We start from the raw sequence: 22500 nt of genomic DNA, 5'->3' as shown, positions 1-22500 counted from the left end.
GATACGTTAATTAGATTAAATCCACTATTTCAGCGTTACATTAAACAGTATTTAAATACATCAAATGTACAATGAATAGGAAGATAAATATCTCTTAAAGAGCCACTCCACTTTTCAAACTCATGTTCATTATCTCATTATCGCCAACCAGCCTCATGTTCATTATCTCATTATCGCCAACTAGCCTCATGTTCATTATCTCCAGCTAACCTCATGTTCATTATCTCCAACCAACCTCATGTTCATTATCTCATTATCTCCAGTCAACCTCGTGTTCATTATCTCCAGCCAACCTCGTGTTCATTATCTCATTATCTCCGGCCGACCTCATGTTCATTATCTCATTATCTCCAGCCAACCTCGTGTTCATTATCTCCAGTCAACCTCGTGTTCATTATCTCCAGTCACCCTCATGGTCATTATCTCATTATCTCCAGCCAGCATCATGTTCATTATCTCCAGTCAACATCGTGTTCATTATCTCCAGCCAACATCATGTTCATTATCTCCAGTCAACCTCGTGTTCATTATCTCATTATCTCCAGCCAACCTCGTGTTCATTATCTCCAGCCAGCATCATGTTCATTATCTCCAGTCAACATCGTGTTCATTATCTCCAGCCAGCCTCGTGTTCATTATCTCCAGCTAACCTCCTGTTCATTATCTCCAACCAACCTCATGTTCATTATCTCATTATCTCCAGCCAACCTCATGTTCATTATCTCCAGTCAACCGCGTGTTCCATTATCTCATTATCTCCAGCCAACCTCGTGTTCATTATCTCCAGCCAACCTCATGTTCATTATCTCCAGCCAACCTCATGTTCATTATCTCATGATCTCCAGCCAACCTCATGTTCATTGTCTCATTATCTCTAGTCAACCTCATGTTCCTTATCTCCAGCCAACATCATGTTCATTATCTCATTATCTCCAGGCAACCTCATGTTCATTATCTCATTATCTCCAGCCAACATCATGTTCATTATCTCATTATCTCCAGCCAACCTCATGTTCATTATCTCATGATCTCCAGCCAACCCCATGTTCATTATCTCCAGCCAACCTCATGTTCATTGTCTCATTATCTCTAGTCAACCTCATGTTCATTAACTCATTATCTCCAGCCAACCTCATGTTCCTTATCTCCAGCCAACATCATGTTCATTATCTCATTATCTCCAGTCAACATCATGTTCATTATCTCATTATCTCCAGCCAACCTCGTGTTCATTATCTCCAGCCAACCTCGTGTTCATTATCTCCAGCCAACCTCATGTTCATTATCTCCAGCCAACCTCATAGTTTCACCTCGGAATTTGACATATTATGGATTAATGTTGATTCTTTACGCATTAAATCCTAACCCTAACCCTACAGGGTTAATTCATTACAGGGTTAATTCATTACAGGGTTAATTCCACGTGGTTACAGGGATTATTCCACATGGTTACAGGGTTAATTCATTACAGGGTTAATTCATTACAGGGTTAATTCCACGTGGTTACAGAGTTAATTCCACGTGGTTACAGGGTTAATTCCGCATGGTTACAGGGTTAATTCCACGTAGTTACAGGGTTAATTCATTACAGGGTTAATTCCACATGGTTACAGGGTTAATTCCACGTGGTTACAGGGATAATTCCGCATGGTTACAGGGTTAATTCATTACAGGGTTAATTCATTACAGGGTTAATTCCACGTGGTTACAGGGTTAATTCCACGTGGTTACAGGAATAATTCCACGTGGTTACAGGAATAATTCCACGTGGTTACAGGGTTAATTCCACGTGGTTACAGGGATAATTCCGCATGGTTACAGGGTTAATTCATTACAGGGTTAATTCCACGTGGTTACAGGGTTAATTCCGCATGGTTACAGGGTTAATTCCACGTAGTTACAGGGTTAATTCATTACAGGGTTAATTCCACATGGTTACAGGGTTAATTCATTACAGGGTTAATTCCACGTGGTTACAGGGTTAATTCCACGTGGTTACAGGGTTAATTCCACGTGGTTACAGGGATAATTCCGCATGGTTACAGGGTTAATTCATTACAGGGTTAATTCCACATGGTTACAGGGTTAATTCCACGTGGTTACAGGGTTAATTCCGCATGGTTACAGGGTTAATTCCACGTAGTTACAGGGTTAATTCATTACAGGGTTAATTCCACATGGTTACAGTGTTAATTCATTACAGGGTTAATTCCACGTGGTTACATGGTTAATTCCGTTTGGTTACAGGGTTAATTCCGCGTGGTTACAGGGTTAATTCTGCGTGGTTACAGGGTTAATTCTGCGTGGTTACAGGGTTAATTCCGCGTGGTTACAGGGTTAATTCCGCGTGGTTACAGGGTTAATTCCTCCTGGTTACAGGGTTAATTCCGCGTGGTTACAGGGTTAATTCCGCGTGGTTACAGGGTTAATTCCGCGTGGTTACAGGGGCGTGGTTACAGGGTTAATTCAGCGTGGTTACAGGGTTAATTCCGCGTGGTTACAGGGTTAATTCCGGATGGTTACAGGAATAATTCCGGATGGTTACAGGGTTAATTCTACATGGTTACAGGGTTAATTCTGGGTGGTTACAGGGTTCATTTGGATGGTTACAGGGTTCATTCTGCATGGTTACAGGGTTAATTCTGGATGGTTACAGGGTTAATTCTGGAAGGTTACAGGGTTAATTCTGCATGGTTACAGGGTTAATTCTACATGGTTACAGGGTTCATTCTGGGTGGTTACAGGGTTAATTCTGCATGGTTACAGGGTTAAATCTGCATGGTTACAGGGTTAATTCTGCATGGTTACAGGGTTAATTCTGCATGGTTACAGGGTTAATTCTGCATGGTTACAGGGTTAATTCTGGATGGTTACAGGGTTAATTCTACATGGTTACAGGGTTAATTCTACATGGTTACAGGGTTAATTCCGGATGTAATGCTGCATGGTTACAGGGTTAATTCTGGAAGGTTACAGGGTTAATTCTGGAAGGTTACAGGGTTAATTCTGCATGGTTACAGGGTTAATTCTGGATGGTTACAGGGTTAATTCTACATGGTTACAGGGTTAATTCTACATGGTTACAGGGTTAATTCTGCATGGTTACAGGGTTAATTCTGCATGGTTACAGGGTTAATTCTACATGGTTACAGGGTTAATTCTGCATGGTTACAGGGTTAATTCTGCATGGTTACAGGGTTAATTCCGGATGTAATGCTGCATGGTTACAGGGTTAATTCTGGAAGGTTACAGGGTTAATTCTACATGGTTACAGGGTTAATTCCGCATGGTTACAGGGTTAAAACAAAAGGGTTAGTTTAGCTATTCATTCTGAGTGGTTAAGGTCAGGGCTATGGTTTGGGGGAAGGTTAGTTTAGGTATTCATTCTGAGTGGTTAAGGTCAGGGCTATGGTTTGGGGGAAGGTATTCATTCTGAGTGGTTAAGGTCAGGGCTATGGTTTGGGGGAAGGTTAGTTTAGGTATTCATTCTGAGTGGTTAAGGTCAGGGCTATGGTTTGGGGGAAGGTTAGTTTAGGTATTCATTCTGAGTGGTTAAGGTCAGGGCTATGGTTTGGGGGAAGGTATTCATTCTGAGTGGTTAAGGTCAGGGCTATGGTTTGGGGGAAGCTATTCATTCTGAGTGGTTAAGGTCAGGGCTATGGTTGGGGGAAGGTATTCATTCTGAGTAGTTAAGGTCAGGGCTATGGTTTGGGGGAAGGTATTCATTCTGAGTGGTTAAGGTCAGGGCTATGGTTGGGGGAAGGTATTCATTCTGAGTAGTTAAGGTCAGGGCTATGGTTTGGGGGAAGGTATTCATTCTGAGTGGTTAAGGTCAGGGCTATGGTTTGGGGGAAGGTATTCATTCTGAGTGGTTAAGGTCAGGGCTATGGTTTGGGGGGAAGGTATTCATTCTGAGTGGTTAAGGTCAGGGCTATGGTTTGGGGGGAAGGTATTCATTCTGAGTGGTTAAGGTCAGGGCTATGGCTTCCATCAAGTTTTCTCTCAGCTTGTTGGAGCGTTGTGAACTGCCGTGGTCCGGGGGTCTTAAGCAGCATGCTTGGTCTGACCACGCTTCGTCTCCGAGCATCTTGAGTTTGTGCCAGTGCTCGGGAAATGTTTTCTTATGGTAAGTGGAAAGGGAAGGCATATATCGACGTCCCAAGGACCTTTCCAAACGTCTGGCATCCATCCAATGCTGTTTACATTGACCAGTCTGTTCCAGTATAATACCAGTATCTACATACTGTTTCTATTGACCAGTCTGTTCCAGTATAATACCAGTATCTACATACTGTTTCTATTGACCAGTCTGTTCCAGTATAATACCAGTATCTACATACTGTTTCTAGTGACCAGTCTGTTCCAGTATAATACCAGTATCTACAATACTGTTTCTATTGACCAGTCTGTTCCAGCATAATACCAGTATCTACATACTGTATGCTGTTTATAGTGACCAGTCTGTTCCAGCATAATACCAGTATCTACATACTGTATGCTGTTTATAGTGACCAGTCTGTTCCAGCATAATACCAGTATCTACATACTGTATGCTGTTTCTATTGACCAGTCTGTTCCAGTATAGAACCACTAGGGGCTGAACCACTAGGGGCTGAACCACTAGGTGTTTGAGGGCTGAACCACTAGGGGCTGAACCACTAGGTGTTTGAGGGCTGAACCACTAGGGGCTGAACCACTAGGTGTTTGAGGGCTGAACCACTAGGTGTTTGAGGGCTGAACCACTAGGGGCTGAACCACTAGGTGTTTGAGGGCTGAACCACTAGGGGCTGAACCACTAGGTGTTTGAGGGCTGAACCACTAGGGGCTGAACCACTAGGTGTTTGAGGGCTGAACCACTAGGGGCTGAACCACTAGGGGCTGAACCACTAGGTGTTTGAGGGCTGAACCACTAGGGGCTGAACAACTAGGTGTTTGAGGGCTGAACCACTAGGGGCTGAACAACTAGGTGTTTGAGGGCTGAACCACTAGGGGCTGAACCACTAGGTGTTTGAGGGCTGAACCACTAGGGACTGAACCACTAGGGGCTGAACAACTAGGTGTTTGAGGGCTGAACCACTAGGGGCTGAACAACTAGGTGTTTGAGGGCTGAACCACTAGGGGCTGAACCACTAGGTGTTTGAGGGCTGAACCACTAGGGGCTGTACCACTAGGTGTTTGAGGGCTGAACCACTAGGGGCTGAACCACTAGGTGTTTGAGGGCTGAACCACTAGGTGTTTGAGGGCTGAACCACTAGGGGCTGAACCACTAGGTGTTTGAGGGCTGAACCACTAGGGGCTGAACCACTAGGGGCTGAACCACTAGGTGTTTGAGGGCTGAACCACTAGGGGCTGAACCACTAGGTGTTTGAGGGCTGAACCACTACGGGCTGAACCACTAGGGGCTGAACCACTAGGTGTTTGAGGGCTGAACCACTAGGGGCTGAACCACTAGGGGCTGAACCACTAGGTGTTTGAGGGCTGAACCACTAGGGGCTGAACCACTAGGTGTTTGAGGGCTGAACCACTAGGGGCTGAACCACTAGGTGTTTGAGGGCTGAACCACTAGGTGTTTGAGGGCGTTGCCAGTTGCAGACGGCCGTCGTAAGACAATGTCAAGAGGACTGAGGCGTAGCAAGAGGACTGAGGCGTAGCAAGAGGACTGAGGCGTAGCAAGAGGACTGAGGCGTAGCAAGAGGGCGTAGCAAGAGGACTGAAGCGAATCGTTTTCCCCTCCATAAATACATTGTAGCTAATCCTTTCACAAGAACAAGTTACATTTGTGTTTTACAGCATGCTTACACTGTGTTTTACATAACCTTATCCTACATTTCTATATGTTATAATAAACAAATCACAACATGTTGACATTCATATTTATTTATTTGTACCTTTTATTTAACCAGGCAAGTCAGTTAAGAACAAATTCTTATTTACAATGACGGCCTAGGAACAGTGGGTTAACTGCCTTGTTCAGGGGCAGAATGACAGATTAGTACCTTGTCAGCTCGGGGGTTTGAACATGCAACCTTTCGATTTCTCGTCCAATGCTCTAACCACCAGGCTACCTGCCTCCTCTAACCACTAGGCTACCGGCCTCCTCTAACCACTAGGCTACCCGCCTCCTCTAACCACTAGGCTACCCGCCTCCTCTAACCACTAGGCTACCCGCCTCCTCTAACCACCAGGCTACCTGCCTCCTCTAACCACCAGGCTACCCGCCTCCTCTAACCACCAGACTACCCGCCTCCTCTAACCACCAGGCTACCCGCCTCCTCTAACCACCAGGCTACCCGCCTCCTCTAACCACCAGGCCTAACCACCAGGCTACCCGCCTCCTCTAACCACCAGGCTACCCGCCTCCTCTAACCACCAGGCTACCCGCCTCCTCTAACCACCAGGCTACCCGCCTCCTCTAACCACCAGGCTACCCGCCTCCTCTAACCACCAGGCTACCTGCCTCCTCTAACCACCAGGCTACCTGCCTCCTCTAACCACCAGGCTAGCTACCTCCTCTAACCACTAGGCTACCCGCCTCCTCTAACCACTAGGCTACCCGCCTCCTCTAACCACTAGGCTACCCGCCTCCTCTCTAACCACCAGGCTACCTGCCTCCTCTAACCACTAGACTACCTGCCTCCTCTAACCACTAGGCTACCTACCTCCTCTACACTCTAACCACTAGACTACCTACCTCCTCTACACTCTAACCACTAGGCTACCTACCTCCTCTACACTCTAACCACTAGGCTACCTACCTCCTCTACACTCTAACCACTAGGCTACCTACCTCCTCTACACTCTAACCACCAGGCTACCTGCCGCCCCACTATTAAAACACATTCAGACTTTTGGTGTCACAGGACAATAGTATCGTAAAGAATTAGAATGAAGGATTTTTATTTACAGGATGAAAAATATAAAAAATAAAACTGGTATTATTTTATAATACTTCACATTCTCTTCTGTACATATAACAGGGGAAGGTAACCCTGTTCCTGGAATACAACAGGAACTAATACAAATATAGCTTAGCCCTGTGATTGGCTAAATCCAACCCACCAGGGTTGCCTACCCTTGTAGCACAAACTACATTTCATTTGAACATCAATCAACATTGCAGTTTGTGTGCCAGATTTAGCCAGTTAACTGAAGTCAATGGACAGATTGTTTTTTTAAAGAAAAATTTCATGTCAAACAAAAAACATTTAGTCAAACATTGTGTATAGATGGAGGCTGATTGTCCTTCACCCCTTTACCAATGACTTGAGAGAGGCTGAAGGTGTGTGTGTGTATGGTGTGTGTAAGGTGTGTGTGTGTGTAAGGTGTGTGTGTGTGTATGGTGTGTGTGTATGGTGTGTGTATGGTGTGTGTATGGTGTGTGTATGTGTGTGTGTGTATGGTGTGTGTATGGTGTGTGTTCCTACCCTGCTGTGTCAGCCCCCCGTCTAAACACAATGTTTTACTAAATGTTGTTTTTACGTGAAATTAATGTGAAATATTTATGTTTATTTAAAAAAAAAAAAATGTTTTTAATCAATCTGCCCATTGACTTCAGTTGAAAACTGGCTGGCTAAAATGGAAAGCTTATTGACTGAAAGTGCTTTTGCGTATTGGAACAATGCAGGGGGGGTTTCCTACCACAGAAAACTACCCTTTTAACTTTTCTTAATATACGGTGCAGATGTGTATTTCAGGGTAAAAAACCCTCACCAACCTAACTAGAATGACTAACAGTTGCTTCTTGGAAAATGCAGTTGTTCCCTCCATTTAAAAAGAAGAGTTGAAGCTAGCAGTCGTTCCCTCCATTTAAAAAGAAGGGTTGAAGCTAGCAGTCGTTCCCGCCATTTAAAAAAGAAGAGTTGAAGCTAGCAGTTGTTCCCTCCATTTAAAAAAAGAAGAGTTGAAGCTAGCAGTCGTTCCCTCCATTTAAAAAGGAAGAGTTGAAGCTAGCAGTTGTTCCCTCCATTTTTAAAAAGGAAGAGTTGAAGCTAGCAGTTGTTCCCTCCATTTTTAAAAAGGAAGAGTTGAAGCTAGCAGTTGTTCCCTCCATTTTAAAAAAGAAGAGTTGAAGCTAGCAGTCGTTCCCTCCATTTTTAAAAAGGAAGAGTTGAAGCTAGCAGTTGTTCCCTCCATTTTTAAAAAAGAAGAGTTGAAGCTAGCAGTTGTTCCCTCCATTTTTAAAAAGGAAGAGTTGAAGCTAGCAGTTGTTCCCTCCATTTTTAAAAAGGAAGAGTTGAAGCTAGCAGTTGTTCCCTCCATTTTTAAAAAGGAAGAGTTGAAGCTAGCAGTTGTTCCCTCCATTTAAAAAAGAAGAGTTGAAGCTAGCAGTTGTTCCCTCCATTTAAAAAGAAGAGTTGAAGCTAGCAGTTGTTCCCTCCATTTTTAAAAAGAAACGTTGAAGCTAGCAGTCGTTCCCTCCATTTTAAAAAGTCGAATCCTTTCAGAAGAACCAGTTAACGGTTTCTCTTGCTTACATTGTATTTGACATCCAGGTATTTTTCACAAATACAGTATTGTTTTGTCCCACATCGTCTCCCGGTTAGTTCTTTCACTGCAGGTGTCTCGTATACCGTAAGCTTAGCACAGTCCTCTTCCTGAGCACCTTCTTCTGACCCCGCACCTCTCTTCACCCTATGAGAACAAAACACTGCCAATTAATTATCAGAAACGTTCTGGATTTCTTCATGCCCTAAATGTTCAAATCTCCGTCATACTTTTCGATCGATGGTGAAATGTCTTTACCGTGTAGATATCTCCTTTGTGTTGTTGGGAGAAAAACCAATCCAGGCTACATCCAAATGCTTTGCACGGACCACTTCAAGGAGAAAGTCCTAGTGATGAACAATAACATAAATGGTAGAATCAGACTTTGTTTTCTCTTTTCCATATTTGGCCTCTTAGAATGTGATCTCGCTGACTGATGCGCAGTCACACACACAGGCAAAACACACACACAGGCAAAACACACACACAGGCAAAACACACACACAGGCAAAACACACACACAGGCAAAACACACACACAGGCAAAACACACACACAGGCAAAACACACACCTCTTCGTCTTTGCTGTTTATGGTCACCAGGTCCAATCCCTTCCGTTGGCAGTAAGGTCTGCTCTCACCCCAGGACTTGGTCTCAGTAGAGATGTAGTACAAACTCGAGTTGATATACTTCCACCCTTCTGTAGAGAGTGGAGATTAGATAGAGATGTAGTACAAACTGGAGTTGATATACCTCCATCCTTCTGTAGACAGATTAGATAGAGAGTAGAGAGTAGGAGATTAGATGGAGATTAGGAGATTAGATAGAGATGTAGAGAGTAGGAGATTAGATAGAGAATAAAGAGTAGGAGATTAGATAGAGAGTAGGAGATTAGATAGAGATGTAGTACAAACTGGAGTTGATATACCTCCATCCTTCTGGAGACAGATTAGATACAGAGTAGGAGATTAGATAGAGATTAGGAAATTAGATAGAGATGTAGAGAGTAGGAGATTAGATGGAGATTAGATAGAGATGTAGTACAAACTGGAGTTGATATACCTCCATCCTTCTGAAGACAGATTAGATACAGAGTAGAGAGTAGGAGATTAGATAGAGATGTAGTACAAACTGGAGTTGATATACCTCCATCCCTTCTGTAGACAGATTAGATACAGAGTAGAGAGTAGGAGATTAGATAGAGATTAGGAGATTAGATAGAGATGTAGAGAGTAGGAGATTATATAGAGATGTAGTACAAACTGGAGTTGATATACCTCCATCCTTCTGAAGACAGATTAGATACAGAGTAGAAGATTAGATAGAGATTAGGAGATTAGATAGAGTAGAAGATTAGATAGAGATTAGGAGATTAGATAGAGAGTAGAAGATTAGATAGAGATTAGGAGATTAGATAGAGATTAGAAGATTAGATAGAGATTAGGAGATTAGATAGAGTAGAAGATTAGATAGAGATTAGGAGATTAGATAGAGTTTAGGAGATTAGATAGAGAGTAGAGTAGAAGATTAGATAGATTAGATAGAGATTAGGAGATTAGACAGAGAGTAGAGAGTAGAAGATTAGATAGAGAGTAGAAGATTAGATAGAGATTAGGAGATTAGATAGAGAGTAGAAGATTAGATAGAGATTAGGAGATTAGATAGAGAGTAGAAGATTAGATAGAGATTAGGAGATTAGTTAGAGAGTAGAAGATTAGATAGAGATTAGGAGATTAGATAGAGAGTAGAATATTAGATAGGGATTAAGAGATTAGACAGAGAGTAGAGAGTAGAAGGAGATTAGATAGAGAGTAGAAGATTAGATAGAGAGTAGAAGATTAGATGGAGATTAGATAGAGAGTAGAAGATTAGATAGAGATTAGGAGAGTAGAGGGTAGAAGACTTGTCACAAATATAGCAAAAGAAACATAACATTTTTTTTTTTATAAACAATGATGAAATACAATTACTAGTCATATAGTTATACTGCAGGTAACATGTTAATATACAGTAGTTATACTGCAGGTAACATGGTAATATACAGTAGTCATATAGTTATACTGCAGGTAACATGTTAATATACAGTAGTTATACTGCAGGTAACATGGTAATATACAGTAGTTATACTGCAGGTAACATGGTAATATACAGTAGTCATATAGTTATACTGCAGGTAACATGTTAATATACAGTAGTTATACTGCAGGTAACATGGTAATATACAGTAGTTATACTGCAGGTAACATGGTAATATACAGTAGTCATATAGTTATACTGCAGGTAACATGTTAATATACAGTAGTCATATAGTTATACTGCAGGTAACATGGTAATATACAGTAGTCATATAGTTATACTGCAGGTAACATGGTAATATACAGTAGTGGTGGTTTAGGTGTGGTAGGAGGTTTAGGTGTGGTAGGAGGTTTAGGTGTGGTAGGTGGTTTAGGTGTGGTAGGTGGTTTAGGTGTGGTAGGGGGTTTAGGTGTGGTAGGAGGTTTAGGTGTGGTAGGAGGTTTAGGTGTGGTAGGTGGTTTAGGTGTGGTAGGAGGTTTAGGTGTGGTAGGGGGTTTAGGTGTGGTAGGAGGTTTAGGTGTGGTAGGAGGTTTAGGTGTGGTACTGCGAAAAAGAGATATACAAATACTGAATGAGCTGAACTTACCCTGCTTTAAAATCATATTTAGAAGAACGCTGTAGTCCTCTGATTTCAGAGACTTCATCTCTTCTCTCTCTGCCGCAGAGGTTTCAATATTTGACTGCTGTGTCTGTGCAATTTGATTGTTTTTCTGGGCAAACAGACTTACGACAGCCACAGTACACCCCACTACTACCACACACAGCAGTAGTATGTAGTGTCTTCTTAAGCATTCGGAACCTGAGGTGGACACACAAACACACAATTGATTGTTTCAATGCATGTAGTAATGTTGAAAGTTGAAGTGAAGATTAAATTCAACTGTTGGAGAACAGTTTTTTTGTTGTTTCTAAGCCCTGGGGACCAAACACAATCAGAAATACAAAAACCAAACATGATGTGATTGGTTAAGTGAGTTGGGGAAATCTGACCAATAACTTGTTATATAATACAATACAATTGTTATATAATCAATACATATTATTACTAACCAATACAATATGTACACATGGTTTCAACGAGGGAATCGGATTAAGCTGCCCCGGGTTAAAGCGGAGGAAGCCGTTGCGGAAGTTGCGCCCTGCTCAAATCGAACGGTAATCTTCGACGCTCAATCACATTGTCAACAATGAAGCCTTATTGTTATCACAGTATGGCTGTGTGTGTGTGTGTGTGTTATCCTGCTACCTTTCCACCCCGTGTGTTCCTGTGATTGTGCGCAATAAAACCCCACTATTTGGATTCCCGCTTCATCTCCTAATTTCCTCTGTATTCTCATCGATGCGCCACGGTGGCGTTTTTCCACTCTCAATTCTTTTATATCGTCCATCTTTTCTATACTAATGTTGCGTAGATGGTACATTTTAGGTTTTCGATATATTACAAACTGTTTCTGCTTATTGGTTATTGATTTGGACACTTTAAAACGGTTTTGACACTGGTCTATTTATCAATGTGTTGTCAACAGGAAGCAACAACAGCATTTTTTGAAATATTAATTTAACTTTCAACATTAATTTCTAATGGTATTGTACTTATTCGGATAAAAAAAACTGCTGAATGAGTGCAAAAACGTGATGTGACTGATGGATTTGGATATACCAGAAATCACCAAAATGGGTTATCCCGAATTATCCGTGCCATTTGAGAAAGAAAGTGATAGCTGCGACCCCTAGCGCTAAATCAACAGTACAAAACCAAATATATTGATCCGTTTCAAGCAATTGATCTAGTGTCATCGTGTTGACTATACACATACTAACATCACCAATCTGAGGTACAAAAAATGTTGGGTAATGTAGTAAGAATAACACATATACTACTGTCTCCACCATGGTAAATAGCGTAATATACATGGATTAGATATTGCAAAATAGTTATATCTTCATTTTACGGTGATAATAGAGGAGCAGGCTGAACGTTAGACGTTACTTACCTGAGAGGTGAGTTCGGTTGCATGGTTTCCGTAAGGATTCCCGGTCTCCTTCGGTGAAGCCCATTGGACCATTGCAGCTGCTGTAAATGGGATTATCAAACCTCTCCTCATTCATCATCCGCCGGACCAACCGCAGTCAGTTTGCAGTCCGTTTTGTTTTGACCGCAGAAGTAGAGCGAGGGACGAGTTTCTGTTATCACGTCTGTTGCGCCACTTTATGTAGCGGTCCGATCGATCTCTGACTAATACGACTGGCGACGCGATCACACCTACAGGGTGACACATTTATATATATAGCCCGTATGAGAAGGGCTATGGTTTACATGAAACCGTGAACTTCAGCTTTCGTTATTAGTTAATGTATTTGTCATATAGCCTACGCATGATGGACTACCCACAATGCATTTAAGTGAATAAAACACTACACAAATAAAAGCTAAATTGAATAAAAATAGAAAATAATTTAGCAAAACTATAATACAACAAGACACTCAAACGAATTGAAGTAGGATATTTACACGTGCCGGGGAATTGTGGAAATAGATAAAGCCAGCGACCCGCTCTGTTTCTTGTAAACCACGTGATCTATGTTTTCCGTCTTCTATAATAGACGTACCTACAGATTCATTGGGTAACCGAAAGTCCCCCCCAAAAATACATAGACAAAAAGACGAGACAAGATGTTGGGGCTCATGGCTAGACAGCCGTTTTCTCGTCTTGCCATAGATTTTCAAAACTGACCACTTGACCACAAACATTCACTGTCGTCTTGGTAACCAACTCCAGTGTATATATGTCCTTGTGTTGTAGGTTATTGTCCTGCTGAAAGGTGAATTCCTTCCCCAGTCCCCTGGATTTTTGCCTGTGCTTAGCTCCATCCCGTTTTTATAGGTACTTTTATAGATCATTTTATAGGTACATTCATGGGAAATTTCTCATGACTCAAACACCTCCCTAAACTCGGAGGAATGTGTGCACTGATCCAACAGCCTGAGAACCCCCTCTAAGTCTCAATCTAAGTCATGGAAACTTCCACTTTCATTATAACATGCTGCTCTTGTAAATCATAACCCCCCCCCCCCCAAACACAAACACATTTCCTTGACTGTTTCCCACTCTCTCAATTCCATTTCAATAAATAAAAATAACAACAAATAATGTACTCTCTCTTTCTGTGCTTTAGGTACGTCAGTGAGCTGCGTTTGGTGAGGGTCCATGGGTCAGAGGGCGGGATCTATACCTTCCTAGTCAATCATGAGGACGCCTCTGTCAATCAATCCTTCCCTGTCTATGTGAACAGTACGTTCTGGGTGTTTTTGTTTGTTTGTTGCATGATGTGTTTTCACATCCTTTTTCACACCATTTTGAAGGCTTACAGTAAACTCTCTCTCTCTCTCTGTCTGTCTCTCTCTCTCTCTCTCTCTCTCTCTGTCTCTCTCTCTGTCTCTCTCTGTCTGTCTGTCTGTCTGTGTGTCTGTCTGTGTCTCTCTCTGTTTCTGTCTGTCTGTCTGTCTGTCTGTCTGTCTGTCTGTCTGTCTCTCAGGTAAGCCCGTCATCATTTCCCAGGAGGGACCAGTTGATGGACAGGTGCGCTGTGTTGCCGCCGGTTACCCGACCCCTAAAATCAGCTGGTTCTACTGTGAACTCCCCCACACACGGTATGGGACAGTAACACACACAGCCATTGTCACTACTGTTATTGCTGAGTGCGATGCTAAATTCCATTGTCATCCCAAGTACCCCAGTAAGTCACATATACAGAGATGTGAGAGTGAACAAGTAACCTTGTTACACGGAGTGGAAACCGAGACTGAGACTAGAGTGAGAGGGGTTGAGACAGGGTAACCAGGTGCTGAGACTAGAATGAGAGGGGTTGAGACAGGGTAACCAGGTGCTGAGACTAGAATGAGAGGGGTTGAGACAGGGTGAGCAGGTGCTGAGACTCGAGTGAGAGGGGTTGAGACAGGGTAACCAGGTGCTGAGACTCGAGTGAGAGGGGTTGAGACAGGGTAACCAGGTGCTGAGGCTGAGACTAGAGTGAGAGGGGTTGAGACAGGGTAACCAGGTGCTGAGACTAGAGTGAGAGGGGTTGGGACAGGGTAACCAGGTGCTGAGACTAGAGTGAGAGGGGTTGGAACAGTGTAACCAGGTGCTGAGACTAGAGTGAGAGGGGTTGGGACAGGGTAACCAGGTGCTGAGACTAGAGTGAGAGGGGTTGAGACAGGGTAACCAGGTGCTGAGACTAGAGTGAGAGGGGTTGGGACAGGGTAACCAGGTGCTGAGACTAGAGTGAGAGGGGTTGGGACAGGGTAACCAGGTGCTGAGACTAGAGTGAGAGGGGTTGAGACAGGGTAAGCAGGTGCTGAGGGGAATCCAGGACAGAGTAGCAGGATGACGAGATGTGATTAGTGATTCCGTGTACCACCCTCTTTCTCAAATGTGGCTTGTTTTCATTCTTCAGCGATTGAGTCAGAAATGGGACACTATGTTTGATGAATAATTAATTAATCAAACACCCCCCCCAGGTGTTCCCACCTGACCAACGCCAGCCAATGGGAGCAGCGGGAGGTTGCCACCGTAACGGTATCAGACTCGGCCTTCGGCAGCAGCGAGGTGGAGAGTCGACTGAACATCACGAAGGGAGACGCACACGCACACTACCACACATTGGAGTGTGTAGCGACCATGCAGGGAGAGCAGGCTTACACACTGTTCTCCATCAGTGGTGAGATAGAACACACACACACACACATAAACACACGCATACACACACACACACACACACACACACACACACACACATAAACACACACACACACATACACTCACACACATAAACACACACACACACGCATACACACACACACACATAAACACACACACGCATACACACACACCTATACACACACACACACACACACACACATAAACACACACACACACATAAACACAGTCTCTGTAGTGGACAGATGTGTGTGGATATAGGGCCATATTGAGTGGGATTACAGAATGTTGAGTGTGCAGGTCCTGGATTAGACATATGGACACTAATCTAATCTAATCTCACACCACAATAACACTGCTGTCTCCTCTCTGTGTGGGTGGTGGGGTTGGACTGCAGCTCGTACCACACCACAATAACACTGCTGTCTCCTCTCTGTGTGGGCGGTGGGGTTGGACTGCAGCTCGTACCACACCACAATAACCCTGCTGTCTCCTCTCTGTGTGGACTGCAGCTCATACCACACCACGATAACACTGCTGTCTCCTCTCTGTGTGGACTGCAGCTCGTACCACACCACAATAAACCTACTGTCTCCTCTCTGTGTGGACTGCAGCTCGTACCACACCACAATAACACTGCTGTCTCCTCTCTGTGTGGGCGGTGGGGTTGGACTGCAGCTCATACCACACCACAATAACCCTGCTGTCTCCTCTCTGTGTGGGCTGCAGCTCGTACCACACCACAATAACCCTGCTGTCTCCTCTCTGTGTGGACTGCAGCTCGTACCACACCACAATAACACTGCTGTCTCCTCTCTGTGTGGACTGCAGCTCGTACCACACCACAATAACCCTGCTGTCTCCTCTCTGTGTGGACTGCAGCTCGTACCACACCACAATAACACTGCTGTCTCCTCTCTGTGTGGGCGGTGGGGTTGGACTGCAGCTCGTACCACACCACAATAACCCTGCTGTCTCCTCTCTGTGTGGACTGCAGCTCGTACCACACCACAATAACCCTGCTGTCTCCTCTCTGTGTGGACTGCAGCTCGTACCACACCACAATAACCCTGCTGTCTCCTCTCTGTGTGGACTGCAGCTCGTACCACACCACAATAACCCTGCTGTCTCCTCTCTGTGTGGACTGCAGCTCGTACCACACCACAATAACCCTGCTGTCTCCTCTCTGTGTGGACTGCAGCTCGTACCACACCACAATAACACTGCTGTCTCCTCTCTGTGTGGACTGCAGCTCGTACCACACCACAATAACCCTGCTGTCTCCTCTCTGTGTGGACTGCAGCTCGTACCACACCACAATAACACACTGCCTATGTTCATCATATTAAAAAAACACAGTCTGCAACTCAATATTAGGAAGGTATTCTTAATGTATACTCAGGTTATTATAGTGTGTGTGTGTGTGTCTGTGTGTGTGTGTGTGTGTCCATACAGAGCGCACCGTGCCCCATAAGCTCTTCACCCCCCTGCTGACTGGTGTGGTTGTTACAGCTGTGATACTGAGCATCACACTGGTGGTTCTCCTCTACAAATACCTTCAGGTACTGTACCCTGTTATAGACTGACTGGCTGACTGGCTGACTGACTGGCTGGCTGACTGACTGGCTGGCTGACTGGTGTGGTTGTTACAGCTGTGATACTGAGCATCACACTGGTGGTTCTCCTCTACAAATACCTTCATGTACTGTACCCTGTTATTGACTGACTGGCTGACTGGCTGACTGACTGGCTGGCTGACTGACTGGCTGGCTGACTGGTGTGGTTGTTACAGCTGTGATACTGAGCATCACACTGGTGGTTCTCCTCTACAAATACCTTCAGGTACTGTACCCTGTTATAGACTGACTGGCTGACTGACTGACTGACTGGCTGACTGACTGGCTGACTGGCTGACTGACTGGCTGACTGACTGGCTGGCTGACTGGTGTGGTTGTTACAGCTGTGATACTGAGCATCACACTGGTGGTTCTCCTCTACAAATACCTTCAGGTACTGTACCCTGTTATAGACTGGCTGACTGACTGGCTGGCTGACTGACTGACTGGCTGACTGGCTGACTGACTGACTGACTGGCTGGCTGACTGGTGTGGTTGTTACAGCTGTGATACTGAGCATCACACTGGTGGTTCTCCTCTACAAATACCTTCAGGTACTGTACCCTGTTATAGACTGGCTGGCTGACTGGCTGACTGACTGACTGACTGACTGACTGGCTGGCTGACTGACTGGCTGACTGACTGGTGTGGTTGTTACAGCTGTGATACTGAGCATCACACTGGTGGTTCTCCTCTACAAATACCTTCAGGTACTGTACCCTGTTATAGACTGGCTGACTGACTGACTGACTGGCTGACTGGCTGACTGGTGTGGTTGTTACAGCTGTGATACTGAGCATCACACTGGTGGTTCTCCTCTACAAATACCTTCAGGTACTGTACCCTGTTATAGACTGACTGACTGGCTGACTGGCTGACTGACTGGTGTGGTTGTTACAGCTGTGATACTGAGCATCACACTGGTGGTTCTCCTCTACAAATACCTTCAGGTACTGTACCCTGTTATAGACTGACTGGCTGGCTGGCTGACTGACGGACTGACTGGTTGGCTGACTGGCTGGCTGACTGACTGGCTGGCTGACTGACTGACTGGTTAACTGACTGACTGACTGACTGACTGGCTGACTGACTGGTGTGGTTGTTACAGCTGTGATACTGAGCATCACACTGGTGGTTCTCCTCTACAAATACCTTCAGGTACTGTACCCTGTTATAGACTGACTGGCTGGCTGACTGGTTGGCTGACTGGCTGACTGACTGGCTGGCTGATTGGCTGACTGGCTGGCTGACTAATTGACTGACTGACTGGTCATCATGTTATTGATCCCCTCATGTTTAACACCTTATTTTTGGTAAATGTATTATATATTTAATCATGTTCTCTAATGTATTTATTATTGATCAATACCAATATTGATCCCCCCTCCCAACAGAAACCCACATACCAGATGATTATATGTGATTATACCATGGTTTTGTTAAATACTCGTTTCTGAAGTTAATATCAGGTATATCAGCACGGTATAATTCAATGGCAAGTTCATAATTACATGTTCTATAAATACATGCTGCTTTTTAAAACAAAAGTCGAATTGAAAACAATATTGGTATTGTTTTAATTTGATTTTCATAAAAGCAAGCTAAAACTGATGGTTTGGTTAGATAAACTAACAAGCCTGTTTGTTTGGTTACCGCGGCAACTACTGTAGCGATCTAGTCAACTTTATAGCTACTTCAGCTCATGTTGAAAACATTTCAACCTGCTAATGAACACATTTTTTTTCATGCCAAATGTGTTAAATTATAACCATGGTATAAAGGGGTTTATAATCAACTCGGGTTTCTATGCGTTCTCTGGAAAATAATGTAACTCGGTGGAAGGTCCGTTCCGGTAGCGCGTCGGTGCAACACACCTTCCACGTCGTCGTTCATTATTTTTCTAAAGAAGACGTATATCCCCTTTGTTGATTACCCCCTGACATCATCACGTTATTCAACGTATCGATCATTGACCTCCGACCCCAACAGAAGCCCAAGTTCCAGATCCAGTGGAAGGTGATTGACAGTATCCACGGCAACAACTACATCTACATCGACCCCACCCAGCTGCCCTACGACGCCAAGTGGGAATTTCCCAGGCAGAAACTACGCTTTGGTACGACGCACACACACACACACACACACACACACACACACACACACACACACACACACACACACATACATACATACATACCGGTGTTGGGGTAGTTACAAACATTTTTTAAATAGTATATTACCTACATTACATAGGCCTATACACCAACACAACACCTCTACTACATACCACTACTACATACCTCTACTACATACCTCTACTACATACCTCTATTACATACCTCTATTACATACCTCTACTAGATACCTCTACTACATACCTCTATTACATACCTCTACTACATACCTCTACTACATACCTCTACTACATACCTCTATTACATACCTCTACTGCATACCTCTACTGCATACCTCTACTGCATACCTCTATTACATACCTCTACTGCATACCTCTACTACATACCTCTACTACATACCTCTACTGCATACCTCTATTACATACCTCTACTACATACCTCTACTACATACCTCTACTGCATACCTCTATTACATACCTCTACTGCATACCTCTATTACATACCTCTACTGCATACCTCTACTACATACCTCTACTGCATACCTCTACTACATACCTCTATTACATACCTCTACTACATACCTCTACTACATACCTCTACTACATACCTCTATTACATACCTCTACTACATACCTCTATTACATACCTCTACTACATACCTCTACTACATACCTCTACTGCATACCTCTACTACATACCTCTATTACATACCTCTACTACATACCTCTATTACATACCTCTACTACATACCTCTATTACATACCTCTATTACATACCTCTACTGCATACCTCTACTGCATACCTCTACTGCATACCTCTACTACATAACCCCCAACACTGACTTATTACTGTATAACCCCCAACACTGACTTATTCCTGTATAACCCCCAACACTGACGTATTACTTATTACTGTATAACCCCCAACACTGACTTATTACTGTATAACCCCCAACACTGACATAGTACTGTATAACCCCCAACACTGACTTATTACTGTATAACCCCCAACACTGACTTATTACTGTATAACCCCCAACACTGACTTATTACTGTATAACCCCCAACACTGACTTATTACTGTATAACCCCCAACACTGACTTAGTACTGTATAACCCCCAACACTGACTTATTACTGTATAACCCCCAACACTGACTTATTCCTGTATAACCCCCAACACTGACTTATTACTGTATAACCCCCCACACTGACTTATTCCTGTATAACCCCCAACACTGACTTATTACTGTATAACCCCCAACACTGACTTATTACTGTATAACCCCCAACACTGACTTATTCCTGTATAACCCCAACACTGACTTATTACTGTATAACCCCCAACACTGACTTATTCCTGTATAACCCCCCACACTGACTTATTCCTGTATAACCCCCCACACTGACTTATTCCTGTATAACCCCCACACTGACTTATTACTGTATATCCCCCAACACTGACACACTCACTACAAGTCCTCCAGCGGTCCACCGTCTCACAAGATCAACATGTCAAAACCAGACAGTGGTTACTTCTCATCATCTAGTTTCAGTCTGACTCAGACCCAGCCTGCAAGCCCACTCTCACAACAGCCAGGATTTAAACCACACAGACTAATATAGACTCAGACCCGGCCTGCAAGCCCACTCTCACAACAGCCAGGGCCTAACCACAAAGACTAATATAGACTCAGACCTGGCCTGCAAGCCCACTCTCACAACAGCCGTAGTGTCAGGGAGATTTTAAACCAGCTGAAATGTGTGTGTGTCTGTTTAGGTAAGACCCTGGGTTCAGGGGCCTTCGGTAAGGTGGTGAGAGCTACAGCCTATGGACTCTGTTCTGCTGACTCCGTCATGACTGTCGCTGTCAAGATGCTCAAACGTGAGTAGCTGTGTGTATGTGTGTGTGTATATATGTGTGTATATATGTGTGTGTGTGTGTGTATATATGTGTGTGTGTATATATGTGTGTGTGTATATATATGTGTGTGTGTGTGTATATATGTGTGTGTATATATATGTGTGTGTGTGTGTGTGTATATATATATGTGTGTGTGTGTGTGTATATATATATATGTGTGTATATATGTGTGTGTGTGTGTGTGTATATATGTGTGTGAGTGTGTGTATATGTGTGTGTGTGTGTGTCCTTTGCATCTTCTTCTTCGTCGTATTTAAAGCGATGACGATGTCATTACTAAGACGATGCCATTGCAACGATGTAACGATGATGTCACCGCAGCGAGCGCCCACTCCACCGAGAAGGAGGCTCTGATGTCGGAGCTGAAGGTTCTCAGTTACCTTGGCAACCACGTCAACATCGTCAACCTGCTGGGAGCTTGCACTGTGGGAGGTGAGAGGTCATCGACTCTATGGTAAAAGTCAGAGGGTCCACAGTAGTCATACTAACTAACTGGTTCTCCCAAGATATCCTAAAATATCTCCATACTTTCCAGTTGAGCATTAAGTAAGAGATTTCCATTAAGGGGTGTTTTACCAGATCCAGATTAACAGATCCAGATTAAGGGGTGTTTTACCAGATCCAGATTAAGGGATGTTTTACCAGATCCAGATTAAGGGGTGTTTTACCAGATCCAGATTAAGGGGTGTTTTACCAGATCCAGATTAAGGGGTGTTTTACCAGATCCAGATTAAGGGATGTTTTACCAGATCCAGATGAACAGATCCAGATGAACAGATCCAGATTAAGGGGTGTTTTACCAGATCCAGATTAAGGGGTGTTTTACCAGATCCAGATGAACAGATCCAGATGAACAGATCCAGATTAAGGGGTGTTTTACCAGATCCAGATTAAGGGGTGTTTTACCAGATCCAGATTAAGGGGTGTTTTACCAGATCCAGATTATCAGATCCAGATTAAGGGGTGTTTTACCAGATCCAGATTATCAGATCCAGATTAAGGGGTGTTTTACCAGATCCAGATTATCAGATCCAGATTAAGGGGTGTTTTACCAGATCCAGATTAAGGGATGTTTTACCAGATCCAGATTATCAGATCCAGATTAAGGGGTGTTTTACCAGATCCAGATTATCAGATCCAGATTAAGGGGTGTTTTACCAGATCCAGATGATCAGATCCAGATTAAGGGGTGTTTTACCAGATCCAGATTAAGGGGTGTTTTACCAGATCCAGATTATCAGATCCAGATTAAGGGGTGTTTTACCAGATCCAGATTAAGGGGTGTTTTACCAGATCCAGATTAACAGATCCAGATTAAGGGGTGTTTTACCAGATCCAGATTAAGGGGTGTTTTACCAGATCCAGATTATCAGATCCAGATTAAGGGGTGTTTTACCAGATCCAGATTAAGGGGTGTTTTACCAGATCCAGATGATCAGATCCAGATTAAGGGGTGTTTTACCAGATCCAGATGATCAGATCCAGATTAACAGATCCAGATTAACAGATCCAGATTAAGGGGTGTTTTACCTGATCCAGATGAACAGATC

At 43.7% G+C, this 22500-nt stretch overlaps 1 protein-coding gene and 1 long non-coding RNA gene across 2 annotated transcripts in view; one reads left to right on the top strand and one right to left on the bottom strand.

Moving 5' to 3' along the window:
- Positions 1–22500, top strand: part of LOC135561738 (mast/stem cell growth factor receptor kita-like) — a 64135-nt gene that overhangs the window by 25268 nt on the left and 16367 nt on the right. The window contains exons 7-13 of the mRNA XM_065003492.1: positions 13737–13852; positions 14097–14211; positions 15079–15278; positions 16733–16839; positions 18883–19009; positions 20807–20911; positions 21272–21382. Of these exons, the coding sequence (XP_064859564.1) occupies positions 13737–13852; positions 14097–14211; positions 15079–15278; positions 16733–16839; positions 18883–19009; positions 20807–20911; positions 21272–21382 (881 nt within the window). The remainder of the gene's footprint in view (positions 1–13736; positions 13853–14096; positions 14212–15078; positions 15279–16732; positions 16840–18882; positions 19010–20806; positions 20912–21271; positions 21383–22500) is intronic.
- On the bottom strand, positions 6881–11361 carry LOC115120375 (uncharacterized). The gene is made up of 4 exons (XR_010459625.1): positions 11146–11361; positions 9056–9183; positions 8743–8831; positions 6881–8631 (listed from the first exon to the last, which is right to left on the bottom strand). It is a non-coding gene; the product is annotated as an uncharacterized LOC115120375 (long non-coding RNA).

Source organism: Oncorhynchus nerka, linkage group LG18 (genome assembly GCF_034236695.1).
Source record: "Oncorhynchus nerka isolate Pitt River linkage group LG18, Oner_Uvic_2.0, whole genome shotgun sequence".
NCBI classification, from domain to species: domain Eukaryota; kingdom Metazoa; phylum Chordata; class Actinopteri; order Salmoniformes; family Salmonidae; genus Oncorhynchus; species Oncorhynchus nerka.
Note: the sequence above shows the minus strand (reverse complement) of the source record. Positions and strands in the feature narration are given on the sequence as shown.